This window comes from Mugil cephalus, chromosome 12 (assembly GCF_022458985.1).
Source record: "Mugil cephalus isolate CIBA_MC_2020 chromosome 12, CIBA_Mcephalus_1.1, whole genome shotgun sequence".
NCBI classification, from domain to species: Eukaryota; Metazoa; Chordata; class Actinopteri; order Mugiliformes; family Mugilidae; genus Mugil; species Mugil cephalus.
In genome coordinates, this window is record NC_061781.1 from 9293044 (window position 1) to 9312763 (window position 19720).

The 19720-nt window shown below is 41.6% G+C and overlaps 1 protein-coding gene across 2 annotated transcripts; it reads left to right on the top strand.

The window, feature by feature from the left end:
- Nucleotides 1-2333: 2333 nt before the first annotated feature.
- gmppaa (GDP-mannose pyrophosphorylase Aa) lies at nt 2334-10833 on the top strand. 2 transcript variants are annotated; one of them, XM_047601853.1, is made up of 13 exons: nt 2334-2472; nt 3228-3325; nt 3661-3764; nt 3982-4174; nt 4333-4392; nt 4482-4612; nt 4761-4775; nt 7369-7503; nt 7776-7873; nt 7960-8006; nt 8204-8296; nt 8947-9115; nt 10281-10833. In XM_047601853.1, exons 1-13 carry the CDS (start codon nt 2433-2435, stop codon nt 10379-10381), a joined length of 1284 nt encoding a protein of 427 aa, XP_047457809.1. In that variant the 5' UTR covers nt 2334-2432; the 3' UTR covers nt 10382-10833. The 2 variants fall into 2 exon arrangements, with proteins under 2 accessions (XP_047457809.1, XP_047457810.1); XM_047601854.1 differs by lacking the exon at nt 4761-4775.
- Nucleotides 10834-19720: the final 8887 nt, after the last annotated feature.

A 19720-nucleotide genomic window follows, 5' to 3' on the forward strand; every position in this document is an offset into this window, starting at 1 on the left:
TGCTGTGTTGGCTCTGTAGTGGGAGGTAGTTTGGCATTGACAGGTATTTCTGCTGTTGGAAGATGACAATTTAGGTGTCCAATCTATCAGTTTTGGCAATGCCAAAAGTTTCACTTTGATCCTTACGGTAGTCTGTGCAGGGTATGGTGCAGCAGGTACATTGAGAGCAGCGACAGGTATTTTTGGAGCTGCCCCAAGTACAATGGGAGTTGTGACGGGCACTTCTGAAGCTGCACATGCACTAGAGCATGGTAGAAGGCTCCACTTTAGGTGTTGTCTCCCCGCTGTTTCTTGGTGTGGATTGCTGTAATTTAGGTGTCCAATCCTTCGGTTTTGGTCATGGTTGGACTTTAGGTCTTGTGTCCATCCTATATGACCTTGTCGAAGGCCTCGTGGCAGCCTGTGCTGGGGTTTCTCCAGCGTGCTCTTCAGAGAGGTGCTGTGGGTGCTGCTACAGGAATCTCTGAAGGTGCTCCACGTACAGCAGGAGCTGCAGCAGGCACTTTTGGAGATGTTTCAGGCACATCTGGAAATGCAGCATTCACATCTGGAAATGCGACACGCATCTCTGAAGATGCGGCAGGCACTTCTGGAGATGCGGCAGGCACATCTTTAAATGCAGCTGTCACTTCTGGAGATACTTCAGTAGCTGGCTCACGTACTGTGGGAGCTGCTACAGGAATCCCTGGAGCTGCATCAGACACAGTGAGAGCTGTGGCTGGTACTTTGGTGCCCACGGCAGGTACTTCAGTTGCTGTACCAGGTACCTTGGCAGCTGTGAGGGACAGTTTAGGTGAGGTGGCAAGTGATGCAGGTTTGGTTGCCTGTGCTTTTGGCATAATCAAACCGAAGGCAATTTTAACTGTTTCCATCTTGTCCTTCTGTTTTTGGAGTCCCCTTTTCAACTCAGCGACCTTGGTGTTCTGTGCCTCCCAGGGTTGAGTCTGCTCTGTCTGACTGGTCTACATTTTAAATTGAATAGTGTTTACTGTTGGACTCTCTGACTGTTGCTCTGCTGAATATGAAGTAATCTTTACGTTCGCCCGCTGTGCGATCGAAGGTTTTAGGTCAGCTGTTTACATGTGAGGTGATCTATTCCAATCTGATATTCACAGATGTGTGACATGGGCAGATCAATGGAAACTTCCCATAACTGATCTCTCATCTAATCGGCAGTAGTTGCTATTGTTTTTACACTTTTATTATTAAAGCAACAGCTTGACTAGGAAAGTTTGTGGGGTCATATCCACTTTTGCTATTGTGTTAGCCTTATAGTAACCAGTCTTCGAGGTTTTCCAATGGTTCTGAATTTGTCCCACACTTCGGTCTATCCCGGCTTCAATTAATTTTTGATGGACCTTTTTAAGCAGTTCAATATTTCTATTTTTTCCGTCGTGTAATTGTGCAATACTGTCGAGTTCTTTCGGTGTTGTTATTAAGCAAGCTCTCCGCGTAGCCTCAGGCCAGTTGAGGAAATTCACTCTAATGTCAGTGCACATATGCGTCAAAAAAGAGCATGGTCAGACAGAATGAAGCCTGACTTCATTCCAATTCACTGTTTCATGACTTTAGATTGGTTTGGCAAAAGAATATTGTACCCCTGTGAAACCGAACAAAATTTGGTGTGGGCCTGTCTATTCCGATTGAGGTTTATATGGAGTATTTTCATTTGGTTTGGGCTTCTAAACCGTTTGTAATCGGAATGTATGGCTCCATGTAAACCCAGCTAGAGTGGACACATGAGAGATGATCTCAGTCAGTCAGTCAATCAATCAATCAATCAATCAGCCAATCAATCCATAAATACAGAAGATACACAGGAGACTGAGGGATGTCAGCCTGAATTAATTTACATTTCATCTGAATTAATGAAATAAAATAAATAAATTCCTCTGCTAAACAGCATCAAATCAGGCCCCTCATTTGAAAGAGAAACATAGACATGTTGCAGTGAGTGGATGCAGAGATTAAAGATTTACATCATAAATAAGTAATGAAAAGTCATGAAGAGTAATCAAAAGTAACAAAACTATTGAAACTAATTAAAAGTAACCAAAAGAAATGAAACACGAATAAAAGAAAAAAATAGGTAGAAGTATTTAGATTTTGCAGTAACATTTGCAATATTTCTTTGTGACATAAGCGATCAAGCAAATTAGTTTCTATTTATTATTTATATTTTAATTCATGTTTACTTTATTTTTCTTTTTTTATTATTTATGTTCATTATGTCCATTCGTGTATGATTATTTCATTTGTTTTTTACATGTTCAAAATAAACAAAACTAAAACTAACCTTGTGCTCCGTGTTTTGACGTAAATCTCGTCGACGTCACAAACAGGAAGTGGATGCGGAAGTAGCTGCTCAGCTGTTGCAGGTGGTTTTCTCTCCGGCAGGTTGTCCCTCACAGAACAGCTTCTCAGTCAAGAAGATGTTGAAGGCGGTGATTTTAATCGGGGGCCCCCAGAAAGGTGAGGGTTCAGTTTATTTATCGCTGTTTTTTCCAAGTCTACGGCATGTGGTTAAAGCAAAGCTAGGCTGCTAAGGCTAACACACTCGTTGAGCTTGTTTATATCACTGACGTGGCATAACGTTAATGCGAGGACGCTACATAGAAAACAGCACCTTTTGTAGCCTTATACTATTTTAATAACGGCACCAGCTTTTCATTGAACAGGTCGAATAACAACGTAAAACATAGTAGAAATCTAGTTTCATAAATCTGAATAATGTCACTGTGTGTCCCTAATCGTAACATAGTCCAGTTTCAACACTTTGAATTTAACAATGTTAAAAGAAAACCACACCACCAGCTTAACGTCGCAGTGAAATGTCAGGGTTATATTGGTCTCAGTTGCTCGGCAATATTAGCTACAGTTTGTATTTCATGAAATTTTCAAGGAAAGTAGCCCATATGCAATAGTGAAATAATGCTTTTTAAAATTATTTATGGAGAACAACTTTATGGGGAGATGCCATATACATTTTTCTAAAGTTTGGGGTCAGACTAGAAGCTTGGTCTTGAATTTAAATAAACGTTATATAGCATCTTCTAAAACCAGTATAGTATAAATAATACAATCAGTGAAGCGATTTTTAGGTTTAGATTTAAGGGAGGACGGTCAGTTTGCTTGTCTGAAATCCCCACGGCATTAAGATTCACAGTTGAGGGGCCCAATCCCCTCTGTAATCTGATTTGCGAGTAATCACCCACGTTGCTTTTCAGGCACAAGATTCAGGCCGCTGTCATTTGAAGTTCCCAAACCCTTGTTTCCAGTAGCTGGTGTTCCCATGCTCCAGCACCACATCGAAGCATGTGTCAAGGTGAGCGTCACTGTCAGTCAGTTACTGTAGATACTGCAACTATAATAGTGTAAAAAAAAATGGTGGTTTTGAATAAAAAGTAGACCAGATTTAACTGTCAGCTGGCTTTATTATTACGCTGCTTTGCAGTTCAGTTACAGGTGATAATTAATTCGCAAATGTTTTAGGGATGTGTATTGTGTGTGTTCAAGTTAAATCAATCCTTGCCAGCCCAACCCACTAAGGAGCTAGTACTCTACTTTACTTGTTGGTCCTGACAGATTCTTTGCTTGTACTTTGAGATGCAGGAAGTTGTCCGTCATAAAATCGGTTTAACTATTAACTTATTTTCACAGGTACCGAACATGAAGGAGATTTTGCTCATTGGCTTTTATCAGCCGAACGAAGAACTGACCAGATTCTTGTGTAATGCGCAGCAGGAGTTCAAAATCTCCATCAGGTAAACAGCAGAGCTCAAACACGGGTAAACAGTGGAGCTCTCGGCGAACTCAGCAGATGAGCACGGGCCATAAATATTAAATAATCACTTTTTTTTTTCTCCAGCATCGCTCTTAGTTTTCAGGTCAAATTTCTGTGCCGGCGATAGCAAGTTTCTTACCGGTGTGCACCAGCATGGCTGAATGAATGCAGATGTGTTGTTCTTCTTGGAACCGCAGGTATTTGCAGGAGTACGCCGCCCTGGGCACTGGAGGGGGCATCTATCACTTCAGAGATCAGATCGTATCTGGCAGTCCAGAGGCGTTCTTTGTTCTGAATGCTGATGTTTGTTCAGCGTTCCCTCTCACAGAGATGCTCAGCTTTCAAAAAGAACACGGAGAACCAAACAGCTTTGTAATCCTCGGGACAACGGTGAGAGTTTTGCTGTCGGAAAATGCAGCGAAAGCTTTAGTCTAGGATTTTTATTTGGCTTCCTGACTTCACTTAGATTATTTGCATTAGATCTCAGCTCTTTGGTGCCATGAGACATTTTTATTTCCCACATGTTGCTGACATCCTTCTCTTATCAGGCGAACAGAAAGCAGTCCTTGAATTATGGCTGCATTGTAGAAAATGAGGGAACGAACGAGGTATTTAACCATTCTTGTCTCATTCTCCACGTAGCTCGAGTCGTTGCCGTTTAAACTGTAAATAATCGCGCTTTCTTCTTCTTGCGCAGGTCTTGCATTATGTGGAAAAGCCAAGCACCTTCGTGAGCGACATCATCAACTGCGGCATCTACCTCTTTACCCCGGAGATCTTCAAGCACATCGGCACAGTCTTCCAGAAGAACCAACAGGACATGTTGCTGTGAGTCGTAGCTCTCCGTCCAGGGGGTCGGTGTGTGAGACTGCACGTGCAAAACCATTTACTCCATTTCTTTGCTTCTCTTCATTTGTCTTTTTTTCCTTCCCTTCTCTTCCCTGCCGTGTTTTCTGTTTCCTCATACAATCATCAGATATCCCTATGATGGGTAAGTTGGTCCATTTAGGCTGCATGGTGTGGTTATAGAGCACTTAGTGTATGGTGTAAGCTGTGTCGAAGCTGGGATCGCACAATAGTCTTTGTGAATATACTTGTGGCCCTTTACTCTTTTTTTTGGAATTATACATTAAGTTTTTGTTTGTGGCTGTGCACTTTTATAGGAAGACATTTGGGACGATTTTCCTATTCACTTACGGTCCGGTTGTTGGATGAGGAGATTTCGCACATCAAAAAGTTGAAGCTGCAGTGTGTAACTTTTGCCTCCTCCTTCTGGCAGTGAGTGTAATGACACAAACACGGTTGACGCGAGCTCTGGAAAGTTCCAGAGCTCGTGATCAGAAACCGTTACGAGAGCAGATTATGTAGTTAGTGTGATTGGCTACACCCAGATTTTACAAACCTGAACAAGAGCAGCATGTGTGTCCAGCTTCAGTCCCATCTCTTCTTTCAGCTGTGTCCCGATAAGGAAAAGCCACGCCGTCGTGATCAGAGTTTGTCCCCGACATCAGTTGCTTACTTTTTTTTAAATTGTAGTTTACTCTGTGTCGCTGTGCTTGCTCCCCCTGTAGCTCTGGGAAACAGAAAACTGACTAAAAACTGTGGTTTACGATTAAGAACAGTGAAGATTGATTTACCTGTCGTGGATTAGCTTGATCAGTGTTGTGTGAGAGGCTTAATTGTGATGGATGTTCATTTTGATGTAAAATCCTGCACTCTTCCATTAAGTGACAGTTAGTTAGCTTCAGTTAGCTTCGCACAAAGACTGGAAAGAGGCTTAACCGTGAGCTTGACATTGTCCAAAGTGACACATTTCCTATACCACAAGTATGAAAACGTGGGGTTATGTGCTATAGTGTCTTATTGTTGCCTAGCAACTGAGCAGAGTCAAGAAACCAAGGACAAAGAGATTTACTCTTCAGTTTACGTTATGTATCTTAAAGAAATGTGGCTTTGCATTTGAGTTCAGTAGTGAACTTTAGAGTTGTTGCTTGTTGTCTTTTCTTACGTTTAGACATGTGGTCTAATGTTGAACCCTGTTTCCATTTGTCCTGCTAAATTAAGGTAACTGGGCGGCTGACTGGGCCTTCATGTTGTTGCAAAGTGTTACTTCAAATTTAGCGGCGGACGGTGTTCTCACCCAAGCATTTCACCAAACGGCAAATGTCATAGTGTCCACACCTTCCGTTGCTATCAAGTTTCATAGCATCGCCGTTGGACGTTCCAGGCTCCGGTTCCCACCCCAAACGTTTCCTAATGAATCAGCTGTGTCAGTCTCTCCCATTGGCCGTCACCTCAGTTCCATCGCACCAGAGTTGAGATTTTTTATTTTTTTTTCGTGTCATCGCTACAGTTTGCTGAATTTCATCAATATTCCTCGTCCTCTTGTTTCCGTACGGCTGTCAGTCTCCTCCACTGTGATCTGTTCTCATGAGTGTCAAACAGCATCCTACATTTTGCAGCTGTCTGCTCATCCTGTCAACACCTGAACATTTACTCATTTCTTGTGTCTTTTTAATGTTGTTCCTGCTGTTCCTCTAGATTAATTAGAAGAGGCTATTTAGATAGCTTAGAGTTGGTTGCATTTCATAGTTTAGTTAGTTAGTTAGTAGTAGTAGTAGTTAGTAGTAGTTAGCAGTTAGTAGACTCCCTGATGTGCTCGTCTCCTGAACATTCAGAATCAGTAGCGTTTTTTATTATTGACACATCACTTTTTGCGTTCTCACGCTGGCTCTGGAAAAGCTGACCTATCAATTAGCACACCAAGGACATATATTGTAAAAGCTCAACCCACACCGTGCATAATTCACCTGCTAGCATCGATTGCTCTTACATCAAGCTTGGCTCTGAATCAGCGAAAAAATAGTTGAACACATCAGAGATACTTGATAGAAAATAAAAGGCTTTTACTGCAGCCTCTCGGGGACGGCCCCGCCTCTTACCACACCCCGCCCACTCTGGGAAAACTTCGATTATGGGAGTGAGCCTTTAAAATATTCTTTTCATCAATATTTAACGCCCCGTTTCATCTCGGGGCTCCCACAATGCCAGAGACCCTGATTAAAACAGAACACGTAGACGTAACTTTTCGGATCACTACGAGGTAATCAGCTTTGGTTAGCATCAGGGATGTATTTTTAACTTGCCGGCTCTCATTTCATCCTGAGGATGTAGACCAGTGAATTATTTTCAAAGAGATTTCGGAGCTGCTGGAGCCACCGAGATGTTTTTCAATAGAACAACATTTTTGAGGAATACTGGAAACTACTAGAGACTGAGTTTCGGTTTTGATATTGCATTGAAATGTGAAACGCATAAATGCACCGATCAGCCACAACATTAAAACCACCTGCTTAATTTTGTACAACATTTAAGAGGGTGGTATACGTCTAAGTAACATCCACATGCCAGGACTGTAGGCTTGTAACAATATCAGGGATTTTAATGTCCTGGCTGATGTGTGTATGTTTTTTTTTGTTTTATTTATGAATGCCAGATCTGTCTTGGAGTGAAAGCTAACTTTTGTGAATAACATTTTAATTCATTAAATGAGAGCTGTAACCTGATGATATGTCTCTCCTCAGAGAGGAGCCAACCAACGGCTGGCACCGAGCAGAGGCCATCAGGCTGGAGCAGGACATTTTCACTGCCCTGGCAGGACAGGGCAAACTCTACGTGTATAAAACACTCGGCTTCTGGAGCCAGATTAAATCTGCAGGGTGAGCAAATATGTCATAAGCGCTGTCGCGCTCAAGTCCACACGCCGCACGGCACGGCCTGTCAGATGTCGGACCACAGCAAAGATGTGCACTCTTTGAGAATTGCAGAATTTGAGAAGAATTTAAGAATATTAAATACATACAGAGGAAGTTTATACAGTGCATGTAAACAGGGCCCCATTAAGACTCCACACAATATACATTACAGACTCAAAGGATATAAACTTCATTGGTTTTATTTTTCTTTGTTTTCTTCATCTCATTCGTCTCAGGTCTGCAATTTACGCGAGTCGATTGTACCTCAACCAGTATCACACAACTCATCCTGAAAGACTGGCCACAAATAAAGAGGGCGGACCCAAAATAAGTGGTACTATTTATTAGCCTTGTCGAGCAGTGCGCCGCACTTGTATTGACACAGACCACTCCATTCACACTCCCTTTCCTTTTGTCTAGGCAACGTCTATATCCATCCTACAGCCAACATTGATCCCACTGCCATGGTAAGGGGGGTTTTGTGTTTCACAATAACACAAACATCTTGTCCGATTGACAGCGCAGCCTCGTGGTTATTTAATATATAAACTCGTGCTTATTTCACGCTTCCATCTCTGCTTCTACATAAAAGGGGTGAAGATAATGTTGGTGTTGGCAGTTGTTATCACAAAAGTTAATTGATTTATTCTTTTTTTCTGTGCAGTTGGGTCCTAACGTGTCCATTGGCACTGGAGTGACTATTGGTGCTGGAGTCAGAGTTCGAGAATCCATCATCCTCCACGGTGCCACTTTACAGGTGAGCCCCTCGGGATATGCACAAAATGTACAGGGACATTTTCTTAAACCTGCACAAAAGTAATTTGACACCTTACCATGCCTTTGTTTGGAGGTGCGCTAACCCTGAAGGTAAGAAATATCAGGTTTTGAATTAAACCAGACCTCAGACTAATTGAGTTGTATTGAGTGAACTTATGTGGCCGTTCGATGTCGGAGACATCTTTACGTAATGTTGGCAACATCATCCACTCTTCTGCAGCATCCTCTCTCAAATGTATCTTCACGCTCATCTGTCACACCAGAAATATTGTTGTCTGCGCCTCTCACAAAGATGTCATTTTTAACGATTTTGAGGCTGCCATAATTTAATCCCATGTCTCCGGTGATGACTTTGCGCCAGTAAAAATGAATTTACGCTGCTGGCAACTTATTGGTTTTCACTGCACATTGCCTACAGGGAGAATTTGTTAGTTGAGTTATACTTCTAAATAAACACTCCCCCGTTGTACGGCTCTGTTTTCTTATGTAGGAACAGTAACTCATAGAGCAGATCTGGGTGCCTGAAACACTTTGATGGTTTGGTCACGGTACAATTATCTCCTGATGGATTCTTGATTTATGTGCAGACGTTTCACTCTGCGTGTTTTGTTTTTGTCGCCGTGCCCGAAGGACCATTGCTGCGTGTTGAACAGCATTGTGGGATGGGATAGCACCATCGGCAAGTGGGCAAGAGTAGAAGGAACTCCGAGTGACCCGAATCCAAATGATCCCTATGCAAAAATTGACAGTGAGACTCTCTTCAGAGAGGGAAAACTCACACCTTCAATCACTATCCTCGGTAAGTGAAACTTTTCCCGGATGTTAAGTTAATGGATGAATGAATACTTGTTTTCAAGTTACATTTATTCTTTTTGCTGTGAGGTGTTTCATGTATCTAAACAGATTATCTAAAGTATCGTTCTAAGGTACTTTTACTTACTTTTACTTAATTTACTACTATGTTTCATATTGTACTTTATCACCATACAGACAGTTACGGTACACTTTCTTTAATTCAGCATGCATGTTATATCATCAGTCATAATAATCCACTGATGTGTAAAAAAAGAAAAACACTGACACAGGTGAGTAATAAATACTTTGATTCTTTAAGCACATTTGGCTGATAATACTTCAACACATTTACTTTTAGACACTATGGTACCTGTATTTGTTACTGATCTTCCACCATTGGCCCGAGGCCCAATACCGGCATCATCAGGAAAAGCAGTTATCAGCATAGTAATTTGACATACTGGATTTGTAAATCAGCTTTTTGTGGCAAATCTACTACAGAAACTTTTTTTTTTAATGTGTATCCACGGCAGTGTTTTTATTGCTTTGTAGTTTTTGCACAGCTCCCCAAAGATGACGGTGACTTTCTGTCTTTTTGGGCTTTTCTTCTTCCTTTCAAACACCAAATATGTAAAAAAAAATAAAAAAAAAAATAAAGTCACATCCTGTATGTCAGTAGTAGAGACAGTAGCAGTATGCTACATACCACTAGCACATCCAAGTATTTTATAGAGTATGTGCAACATTTCGTTGCTAGCCAACCTGCCTATGAACACTTACGTGCTTCTCCTTTAGGATGTATTGGTGGTTGGTAAAACCAGGCCCTATGTGACCATTAATGAGCGGTAGTAGATAATGGAAACTGTCTTGGAGGCGTATTAGTGCCACCGACTGCCGATGCCTAGCTGCTCAGCTTACGTTGGTTATTAATTGTTGCCCCGGGTTCCACGAGCATTGGCGGGGTACATTTCTACAAACTGGTGTAGCTGTATCACATGTTGTGCAAATACAATTAAAAGAGCACATTATTGGAGCCGACACAGACACTAGTATCTACTGGTAACATCCCCGGGGAAGAGTGAGAGTGAGAGTTGAAACTGCAGTGCATTGTCCTTCACGCGCCGTACATCACTGCACAGACTTAACACAATCCCGCTTTGTCTCCTCAGGTTGTAACGTGACCATCCCCTCCGAGGTGATTGTGCTGAACTCAATTGTCCTCCCACATAAAGACCTCAACCGCAGCTTCAAAAACCAAATTATTCTCTAGTTAATCTTCCTCAAGCCTCGGCCACTGATGAAGGATGCTGCTGGGAGACCGCTGACACCGCCTCTGAGTTACTGTATATAAGACGTCAACAGAGAATTTATAGAACAGTCATTACAGATAGATTTTTATATATTTTGTCCTGAAGCCTTTATGCAACATTGAGTGCCGGCAACATGAGAGAGAGAGGCTAATCACGCATGTTGATTCACCTTGAGAAGTCTTGTCACGCCAAATAGTTTTTTTTTGGTTGTTTTTTTTTATATCAACTTTACCGAACTGTAAAATGATCGCTGACACTAGTGTAATATATTTAGTTGGATGTAATTTTATGTGGAAAGGAAAGTTTATGGACAGCTGTGTTCTGTTTCTCAAGGGCACCCTTGACAAACCCGACTTGTTTCTCCCAACGCGAGAGGGGGAATTATTGGAAAATAAAAAAATCACCGGCTGCCGACTGTTGTTAATTTTTTTAGAGGTGATTATTTGTGTGGCGCTCTGATTAAAAAGGAGCTGCTTTGTTAGTCTCAAAAATCGACTCCCACCAAAATAAATCAGCAGGCGTGAGGTTTACATTGCAATCAAGTAATGTTGCTTTTTAAAATGTGAACTTAGCAGCGGGGGGGTAGGAGGGGAGCCAAATACTTAAAATGTGCATTCGCAATCACCGGAGAAAGTCTTCCAACTCATGTATGCAGCACATTAACATTTACTTATTAAGCCCCCGAGCACTCATGATCACTTCAGTACTTTTGTTCCAATTATTGCGACCGGAGTGTCTATTAAGGAGTGCTGTAAACTGTGATACTAGAAGTGCTGCGAAATATATTTTAATCAAGTCTCTTCCCGTTAATGTGAATTTTTCATTCATGATGAGTTTATTTCAGGGTTTAAATGTAACCGCACGCTGGAGTGTTTATTCAGGTGCCTTATTCAAAAAGCCGCCTCATCTCAGTGCAAAGGCCGTCACTGCGTCCTTTTTAATCCTCCTGATGGAGTCCTCGTCAACTGGGGCGAAACCTCAATGCTCTTCACATGAAAGGCAGTCCTAAAACTTAATAGATTCCATAGGCCATAATGGTAAAACTCAACAATTTTGCTCGAGGAGGAGATCTAAATTCCAATATTACTTAACGATTGTTACTGAAAGCTTGGAAGGTTCTCTTTTTTTGTTTGTTTGTGTCCTGCTGCGTCTTAGGGAAACTGTGAGAAACGTGGTCGCTGTTCGTGTCTGAGGGGGTCGGCGGAGAAAGGTGTTAAAAAGTCCAGAAATACACAGGACAGAGTGCCGCATACGATCAGGAGGGAAAGACAGCAAGGATGACATTTGAAGAAAAGCTGAATTCAAGCCTTTTAACGTCCTGTCGGCACAAAAGGGGCTTATTTTAGCTCGGAGAACCAGGTGACGCATCAGCTGCCAGAAGGCGTGTGTCCGCACCTTTATCTGTCGACGTGGACTTCAAAATGTGCGGCTTTTGAAATGAAACGGAACATACATCCGGTAACAGAAATGCACAACATTCTCAAAGACAATATTATAGAAAAATACCTAATCACTTGTCACTTGTTCGCATAGTGTATGAAGGGGAAGTGTGTATTTTTCAAAACACACGAATCTTCATTTTTCCATCCAGGATTTCAAGGGCCTGTCTGAATAGAACGGACTGCGCGGTAAAAGTTCAAAACCTTGCTCTTGGTTTCATTGTCTCGATGTCCTTATAAAACTCTAAAGACAAAGCATGTCGATTCAAACCCCTCTTTTAATAGCAACGCACGCTCAGCGACCTGGAGCCCCTGACTTACAAACACAGGAACATAATTGAGAACGAGACGTGGCATGACACAACTCACAGCAGCCGCCACGAACAGCGGTTCAAGAGGGAAGGATCGCATGGGAGAAGAGGATAAAAGTTTTACTGCACAGACGTGCAGCAAGCCGCCGAGTATTTTTGAGGTACGACTCAGACAAGGAAGGAAGCGGAGTCCCTGACGAAGAAAGAAGATGAGTACGTGACCCCCCCAGATTTCCTTCTTCTTTTGTTTTTTATTGTGATAATTTTTCCACTTAACTCCACTATTTGTCCATTTGCTCACCTGGTTCTGCTCTTGAATAATCTGTTTATCCTCTCTTTCTTTCTCCATCTACTATACAAATAAGTCAGGCCGTCTTTCAGGACTTAGAATTCGCTGTCATATGGCTTCCCTGGCATATGTGCTGTGACCAAACCATGAAGTCCAGTTTAACCAGAATGTAACCTTCACTGACTAGAATAATGAAGAGCAGCATCTTGGCTGCTGACACAAATCTCAGAAAGCTAACATGATCATTTTTTGGCGAACCAGCCTCTTTCAGCAAACAATTTTGACACCACTAAGTGAACAAATACGCACAGGCAGATACTTTGAAGTGACAGCAGTGACCCCTTGTTGTCCTTCTGCAGGTGTGCTTGCTAACATTTTGAGGTGACGTGTTTTAAATCTTTAAGAGCGTTGGTGTGTCATGAAATCGTTTCTTCGGCCTTCCACCGTAAGTGACGTGAGTCTAACTGACATCTCTCTGTGCCTGTTTTCCTTTGAACTTGCACTTTCTTTAAAAGGCAAGTCTGCAAAACACTGTATAGTGATAGAAGATGATGTCAGAAATAATAAAACACGTTATTATTCATATTATTTTTATGATTAGTATTTCAGGGATGCTGAGATGCAACTTTAGGTGTGCTAGACAAAAAAAGGGTCAGAACCCTAGCAAATAGCATAATGACCTGAATACATTAAATATTTACATTTAATGACCTATCCTTTTACAACATTTTATGGACAACCTGATTATTTATTTATTTTTTAAGAACAATCAGTACGATGTCAGCCCATTGCTGCCATCTGCTGTTCAGTGTTGCGTTATGTCCGCAATTTTTTATTTTAACAGCGCGACCCCTTGTGGAAAAAATTGGAATAGGTGCCAGTTTAAAAAAAAAAAAAAAAAAAATTGCGGTTAATGTCTTTTTTTAATTTTTTTTTTGCATTTGGCTTGTGGGCCACTCATTCAACAATTGTTAAACAATTGTTTGTATCTCTAACAAGGTGAATCAGAGAAAACAGACGCATACAGTTAATAAATTAGTCTGGACTATCATGGCTCCTCGTGGGAACATAAACTTTAAAAGAGCCCCTTTCCTGAAATACAAAACTGAAATCGTTAATGCAGCCTACAGGGGGATTTCAAAAAAAGTTTCAAACATTACTGAACTGAATCATCGCCACTCTGATAGGCAAGCAACATTTGTCGAACTGCTGTATCAGGCCACATCGTGCAGCTGGTGCTCCCTCCCCGTGTTCTCATTCAAACCCTTCACACTAACAGCTTCCACAATCTGACAAGTCACTGCTGTGGCACAGGTTGCGCTTAACGTTGGGCAGTCGGTGCAGATTAACAGGTCTCCTGTAAATGAAGCGTGAGGAAAGCTTAAGTGTCTCCATTAGCCTCTGCAAAGTCTCCTGTAACACATTCTGTTTTTAACAGGAACCTCCGGCGAGAACACATGTTGAGAGTCATGAGTTGATTGAAGGGCGTTAAGTCCTGACACTGCAAGGTGAAATGAGGGCGCGGGGCCGCCTGAGGTACATTTTTCACATCTGCGCTGATTTATTAGTTCCCGCCGATGTTAAGGTGTTGTCTTCGCATCCCACCCGAATGCTGCATGAGGTAAAATTCTCATTAATACCTACACCGATCAGCCACAACATTAAAACCGCTGACAGGAGAAGTATATAACGTTTAAACTGGCCCGTGACAATTCAGTGTGCTGCTGGGAAACTTTTGAACCTGGCATTCATGTAGATGTTAACTTAGACATTGCACCACCCACCTAGACCAGACCAGACACAAAAACAGTTTAGGAACAACTCAGAAAAACATGAAGAACAGCACAAGGTGTTGACCTGGCCTCCAAATTCACTAGATCCCAAAATGATCTAGTATCTGTGGGATGATCCACAGAGACCCCTCCCTTCAACTAATAGCACCCAAAGGCCCCCACTAACGACATCATGTTTCCAGACACCACAGGACACCCTAAGAAGACCAATGTCCATTCTCTGATGAGTCAGAATTATTTATCACAATACAGAATATTAAGAAGGTGGTCATAATGTTTTGCGTGATCGATGTATACTCAATGGGAATGGACAGATAAAATACTGAATTTTGTCTGAGTTGCATTTATCACAGACTTTTCCAAAGCAAATACCCTGATCTACACATGACATTAGGTAAATCAATTTCCATTAACCGGGCACTTATACGTGAATTTCAAGGCAAACATCTTAATTGGCTTTTTTTATTTTTTCTTTTAAAGACAATCAATTTTTCGAGCACAGAACGTTCCAAAGTCCGGAGCAATTTCGAACAGAGTTCTCTGGGATTGCTTCTGTCAGACGGCCAGCTACTGGAGTGCTTGTCTGCTTGTCAAGATCCACTGACCAGCCATCGATCTGCTGTCTGGTGACGTCCAGTTTGCCAGCCTCACTTCCCGCCGCTTCGAGGCCGTGGTCGTGTGGGTCCGGCCTGTGCGTCGGGAGCTGAAAGTTTCCGGCTGCCGAGCTTTGTTCAACCATGTTTAATTTCCAGTGACCCCAGAGAAAAGCGAAAGCTGAAGGCAGGCTTTCCATGGCTGTGGTTCCCTGAAAGAACGAGAGATGCTGCGTCCAGAGTAAGTCTGTCTGCACAGCTGTCACGTCGGGGTATGTATGGATATGTTCATCTTGATTGGCAGGTCTCTTAAATTTCAGCTCCTCGTGTTCTTACTTTCTTACCCCACCTGAATTCAGCCCCTCTTTCACCTGTCATTTGCACAGATTTCTTTTGGCTGCGACCACTAAACCCAAACTTTCAGAGTTCAAAAGGCCTGTCACTGTGTGTGAGGTGCGTCGCAGTATTAGTGCTGCGCTCCCTCTGCTTTCAGAAAGGCTCCTTTCAGTCAAGCTAACAAGGTGTGCTTTCTTTTAGTGTTTGCTTCGACGTGTTAATATATTCAAATCATTTCTCTGGTAACGGTAAACACCTGACGTCTCGAGTTTGAATATGCGAGGCTCCTCTGTTTTTTCTCCCCCAGTCGAGTCCACAGAAAACAAAAGTCCACTTTGTTGAACATAAACAAAACGCATGCTCTGCTTCAGCTGCTCTCTCCTAGGAGCTCTGTGAAATCTTTTTCTCAAACGCTGCATGAGGGGAGACAAGAGAAGGAAAGCAAACAATGTAATAGTTTTCATATAAAGGAGAGATGCATGGCCTGTCACTGAGGCTCTAGTCGCTGTCTTAGGACATACACCAATTAGACATAACATTATGACCACCTTCATAGTATTATGTAGGTCTTCCTTGTTCCTCCAAAGCAGAATAAATGGGACACGATGGTGTTAGTGGGGGTCTTTGGGTTGAGGGGAGGGGTCTCTGTGGATCATCCCACAGATACTTGATCAGTTTGGGATCTAGTGAATATGGAGGCCAGGTCAACACCTTGTCTGGTCTGGTCTGGTCTGGTATAGGTGAGTGGTACATGTCTAAGTCCACACGAATGCCAGTTCCAAAAGTTCCCCAACAGAACATCGAATTGTCACAAGATGGTCAATGACATTTACTACTCTTGTCGGTGGTTTTAATGTTGTGGCTGATTGGTGTGTATTAACCTGTAATTTAACACTGTGAACATTTGTCCTCTCCCTGGATCTTTTCTTGCACATCCACACAGAACCTGTGTAGTTCCTTCACCATTTAAAACCTTTTACTATTTAAAAACGTTTTAAACATTCTTTGTATATTGTTTCCTTCTTGTTTGTTGCTGCCTTCACTGCACCGCACACACGCTTTCAGTTTTTGACGGGCAATGCTGGAGAGTGACAGGAACTAATGGGGTGAGAGGTGGGACGACACGGAGCAATGCAGCGAGGGCTGAAGCCCGCGAGCCGGTGAGCTACCAGGGCAGCCCCTCCACCAGCTTTACTCTGGAATATGCGTAACATTACGTATAACACAACAGGCCACACGCAACGTTATGAAACACTTTGCAGCTGAAAACAGTGAGAACGAGCCTCTGTTTGAGGCGGGCAACATCGCATTGGCCGCTATTAACACTGCACCCTTAAATGTCAGATTCAATGCAACAAGCAGCTGCATTATGAGTAATGGGCCCCGGGTCTCAATATAGACAAAGAGTGTATGGAGTGAAAGAGATGGACCCTGTTTCTGCTTTGTTGACTTTTGGTGTGCAGTTCAATTGTTGGAGTTCGGTTCACGCACAGTATTTTCCAACCAGACATTGTCGATGATGCATTTCCAGCATTTCTTTGTGTTCATATTGTAAATTTGCTTTTGAAAAAGCAAACCAACCAAGCAGCTAAGAGGATTGGCTCTAAACTTAGTGGATAAAACCAATACCGTCTCATATTAAAGAATAAGCCAAATAACATGGGCTTCGGTGGCCATTGTTTGCCCCGGCTACTGTACGAGTGTGTGCACGAGCTCTGGCAGCGCTGGCCGGAGCTGCTACGGGCAGACGCCCAAGGATGTTTCCACTCGAGAGGACAGGTGCAGGGCTTACATGTCCGTGCGCCGAGAGGATGAGGAAGCCTAAAGGACTGACAAATGAGCTGTCAAAAGAAACTGACATCTCGCACTGCTCAAAATCATACGGCAGCCTAAAGAAAAATAGCATTTGGCTGTCACGCATCACCAGTGAATGCTAATGTTTTGCTAAACTGTGCTCTGAAACATCAGAGAGCTCCAGTTCCCTAAAGAGTTGTGAGACAGCTACTCAGCGGCTGCGCTGTGTTCTAGAAATGTTAAGTTTGAGTTTTTGACTTCTGGCTTTGATAAGTGAAATGTAACGCAACCCAAAACAGAAATTTACAATGCCACACTGCATCTACGGCACAGATATAAGCATAATGTTGTTTAGAAATACGTTTTATGGTTCTTAAAATATAAAGTTAATTCCGCAACTGAATGACGTGACATACAGCATCCCCAAAACAGACACCGTTGCCGTCTCTTCTTTCTTTTTTAAATGTGAGATATATCTTTGGTTTTAACGTTTTTGATGGGAAAAAGGCAGGCTTCAAGGGGAATTGCACACTGTAACCACAGGGGCTGAAAAATGATGCCAACACAGAAGCTCGCTCCAACAAAAACACTTCTTTAAATGGCCAAGTGAGGCTGGCTCCAAAAGCAAATCAGTCCTCGTGGACGTTTATGTTAAAATGCCCAAATTTATATCAGAAATACGTGTGTACAGTCTGGTAGAAAAATAATATAAATGTTTTTTTTTCTGTCTATGCTGATTTTTAAATTTTTTTTTTTTATTACACTCCCTGTTTCAAGTATTTCAAGGTAATTTAATGTAAAATGAAAAATAGCGCTTAATACATGTTGATACAAAGAACAGCAGTACAGAAAACTTACATAGGTTTGAATTTCTGAAAAACAAAACATTTTTTTTTCTTTCTAAAAATGTAAGAAAAACTATCCTTCAACACACATATATACACAGCTCAGCAGGCCATAGCCTACTGTGTCAGGTATAGCACTAATATAATCTTGCTCAAAGATTATATTAGTGCTTAGTGGACAGCACTGCCGTTCCTTCTAGGCACTAACTAAAGCATTAAAAAAAAAAAAAAAAAACTGTGGCGTCGTTGTGATCAAACTCAACCAGATTTCATTAGAATTTATTATAATTTAATGTGGCATTAGTTACAGCTCTGAAAATATAAAGTCACAAGCTTGCCATGCAGAAAACACACATTTTTTTTATGCTTTGTTCTTCCACTTGTGTGTTTCTTAGCATGCTTTGGTGAGTTTAATACAGAGAGACTGAACCAAGTCGGGATCCCTGCACTGAAAACAGTCTTAGTTCCACTGTCATAAATTTGCCTGCTCTCTCTCTGGTCAAATACCTCTTAGCACAGGATTAAACACAAACAAACAAACAAAAACAAACTTGGATTGCACAGTGCTATGATAAACCCTCGTTCTTCTAAAGGTGAAGAATAAGGTGTAAGGTGCTATAGGAAGGTCGCAAATGAAAACACCATTGGTACATATATTTGGTAACTGATACATGACTCTCTGTTGTTCTATTTTGTTAAATGTGCAATTGTTTGATGATACAATTGCTTGTTGAAGGGCTAATTTTGTATATGCAGATCCACATGTATTAACATCAGCGGTGTGTACTCCTTCAAATCAACACCTTTGTGATGCTATTTTGAGTGGGAAAGGATGTGAATGGATTACCTGTTTGTATTCTTTCAAACTAATTCTGGATTAGTGTCAGTTAAAGTGGTACCGTGTTAACTTCAGTAACGCGGCTTTTCCAGACCTGTAACCAAAGCTATGTCCTGATCCAAGTATATATATATATATCTATTATATCGTCCCAAGCGTGGATTTGTGTCAGACGTGTTGTCAGGCTGTATCTTCATCTGTTATACCATGATATCACAGTATATAAATTACTGACCAATGTAAGAATAAACATTTTATTTACTGTCCATAAAAGGAAACGCATCTATTACAGTTAACTGCTCCTGTGATGCCGGCTCCCTTGTGGCGAAAATTTGCCAGTGGGAACCTCTGATATGATATTTCAGTAATAGACCAGACACCACACTTCAACTGCTGGAAAACCAACAGGGTAGCGAAGTCTGAGTGTTCCCGATGTTAAAAATACTCCAAATCACCCACTTGTGCTTGAAGTCTACAGTACAGCTATGGGGTAGCAAGCATCAACAATAATGCTGTGCAAAAATAACACAACGACAAAACTGACACTACACACACCATAAGGTGACAGCTGAATACTGGTTTATTGTAACAAAATCTTTGTCCATATTGTGCTTCAACTTACTTCTTATCCTGAAGAAAATTCTTATGTGCATGTTTCCATGATGTATTTCTTCACATTCTTTGCTCTTTATAAATAACATTAATACGTTATATTATAATCTTGGTGAATTTGTAATGTGAATGTGTGATGTGAAGGCATGGAGAATGAGTACATCTTGAAATACTTCTTGAAAACCACATTTACCTGACTGAGGTTTCCACATTTGAGATGGCTTTGAAAATGACCGATTTCTATAGCAGCTCTTATTTCCTTATGCGGTTCAGGTTGAGCTCAACATGAAGCTGTTGCGATAAATATCTTTGAAACAAACAAACAAACAAACAACAACAACAAAAACAAAATAAAAAACAAACAAACAAACAAAAAAAGACAGTGGTGGTGATCTTTGACTTTGTTGTGTGTATGGGGTTCTGTGATTTAGTGACAATGTATAACAAAA

Coding starts and splice junctions, on each gene's coding strand:
- gmppaa (XM_047601853.1), top strand. CDS start 2,433: ATGTTGAAGGCGGTGATTTTAATCGGGGGCCCCCAGAAAG. Junction 3,326..3,660: donor ACATCGAAGCATGTGTCAAG/GTGAGCGTCACT, acceptor TTATTTTCACAG/GTACCGAACATGAAGGAGAT. Junction 4,175..4,332: donor TTGTAATCCTCGGGACAACG/GTGAGAGTTTTG, acceptor TTCTCTTATCAG/GCGAACAGAAAGCAGTCCTT.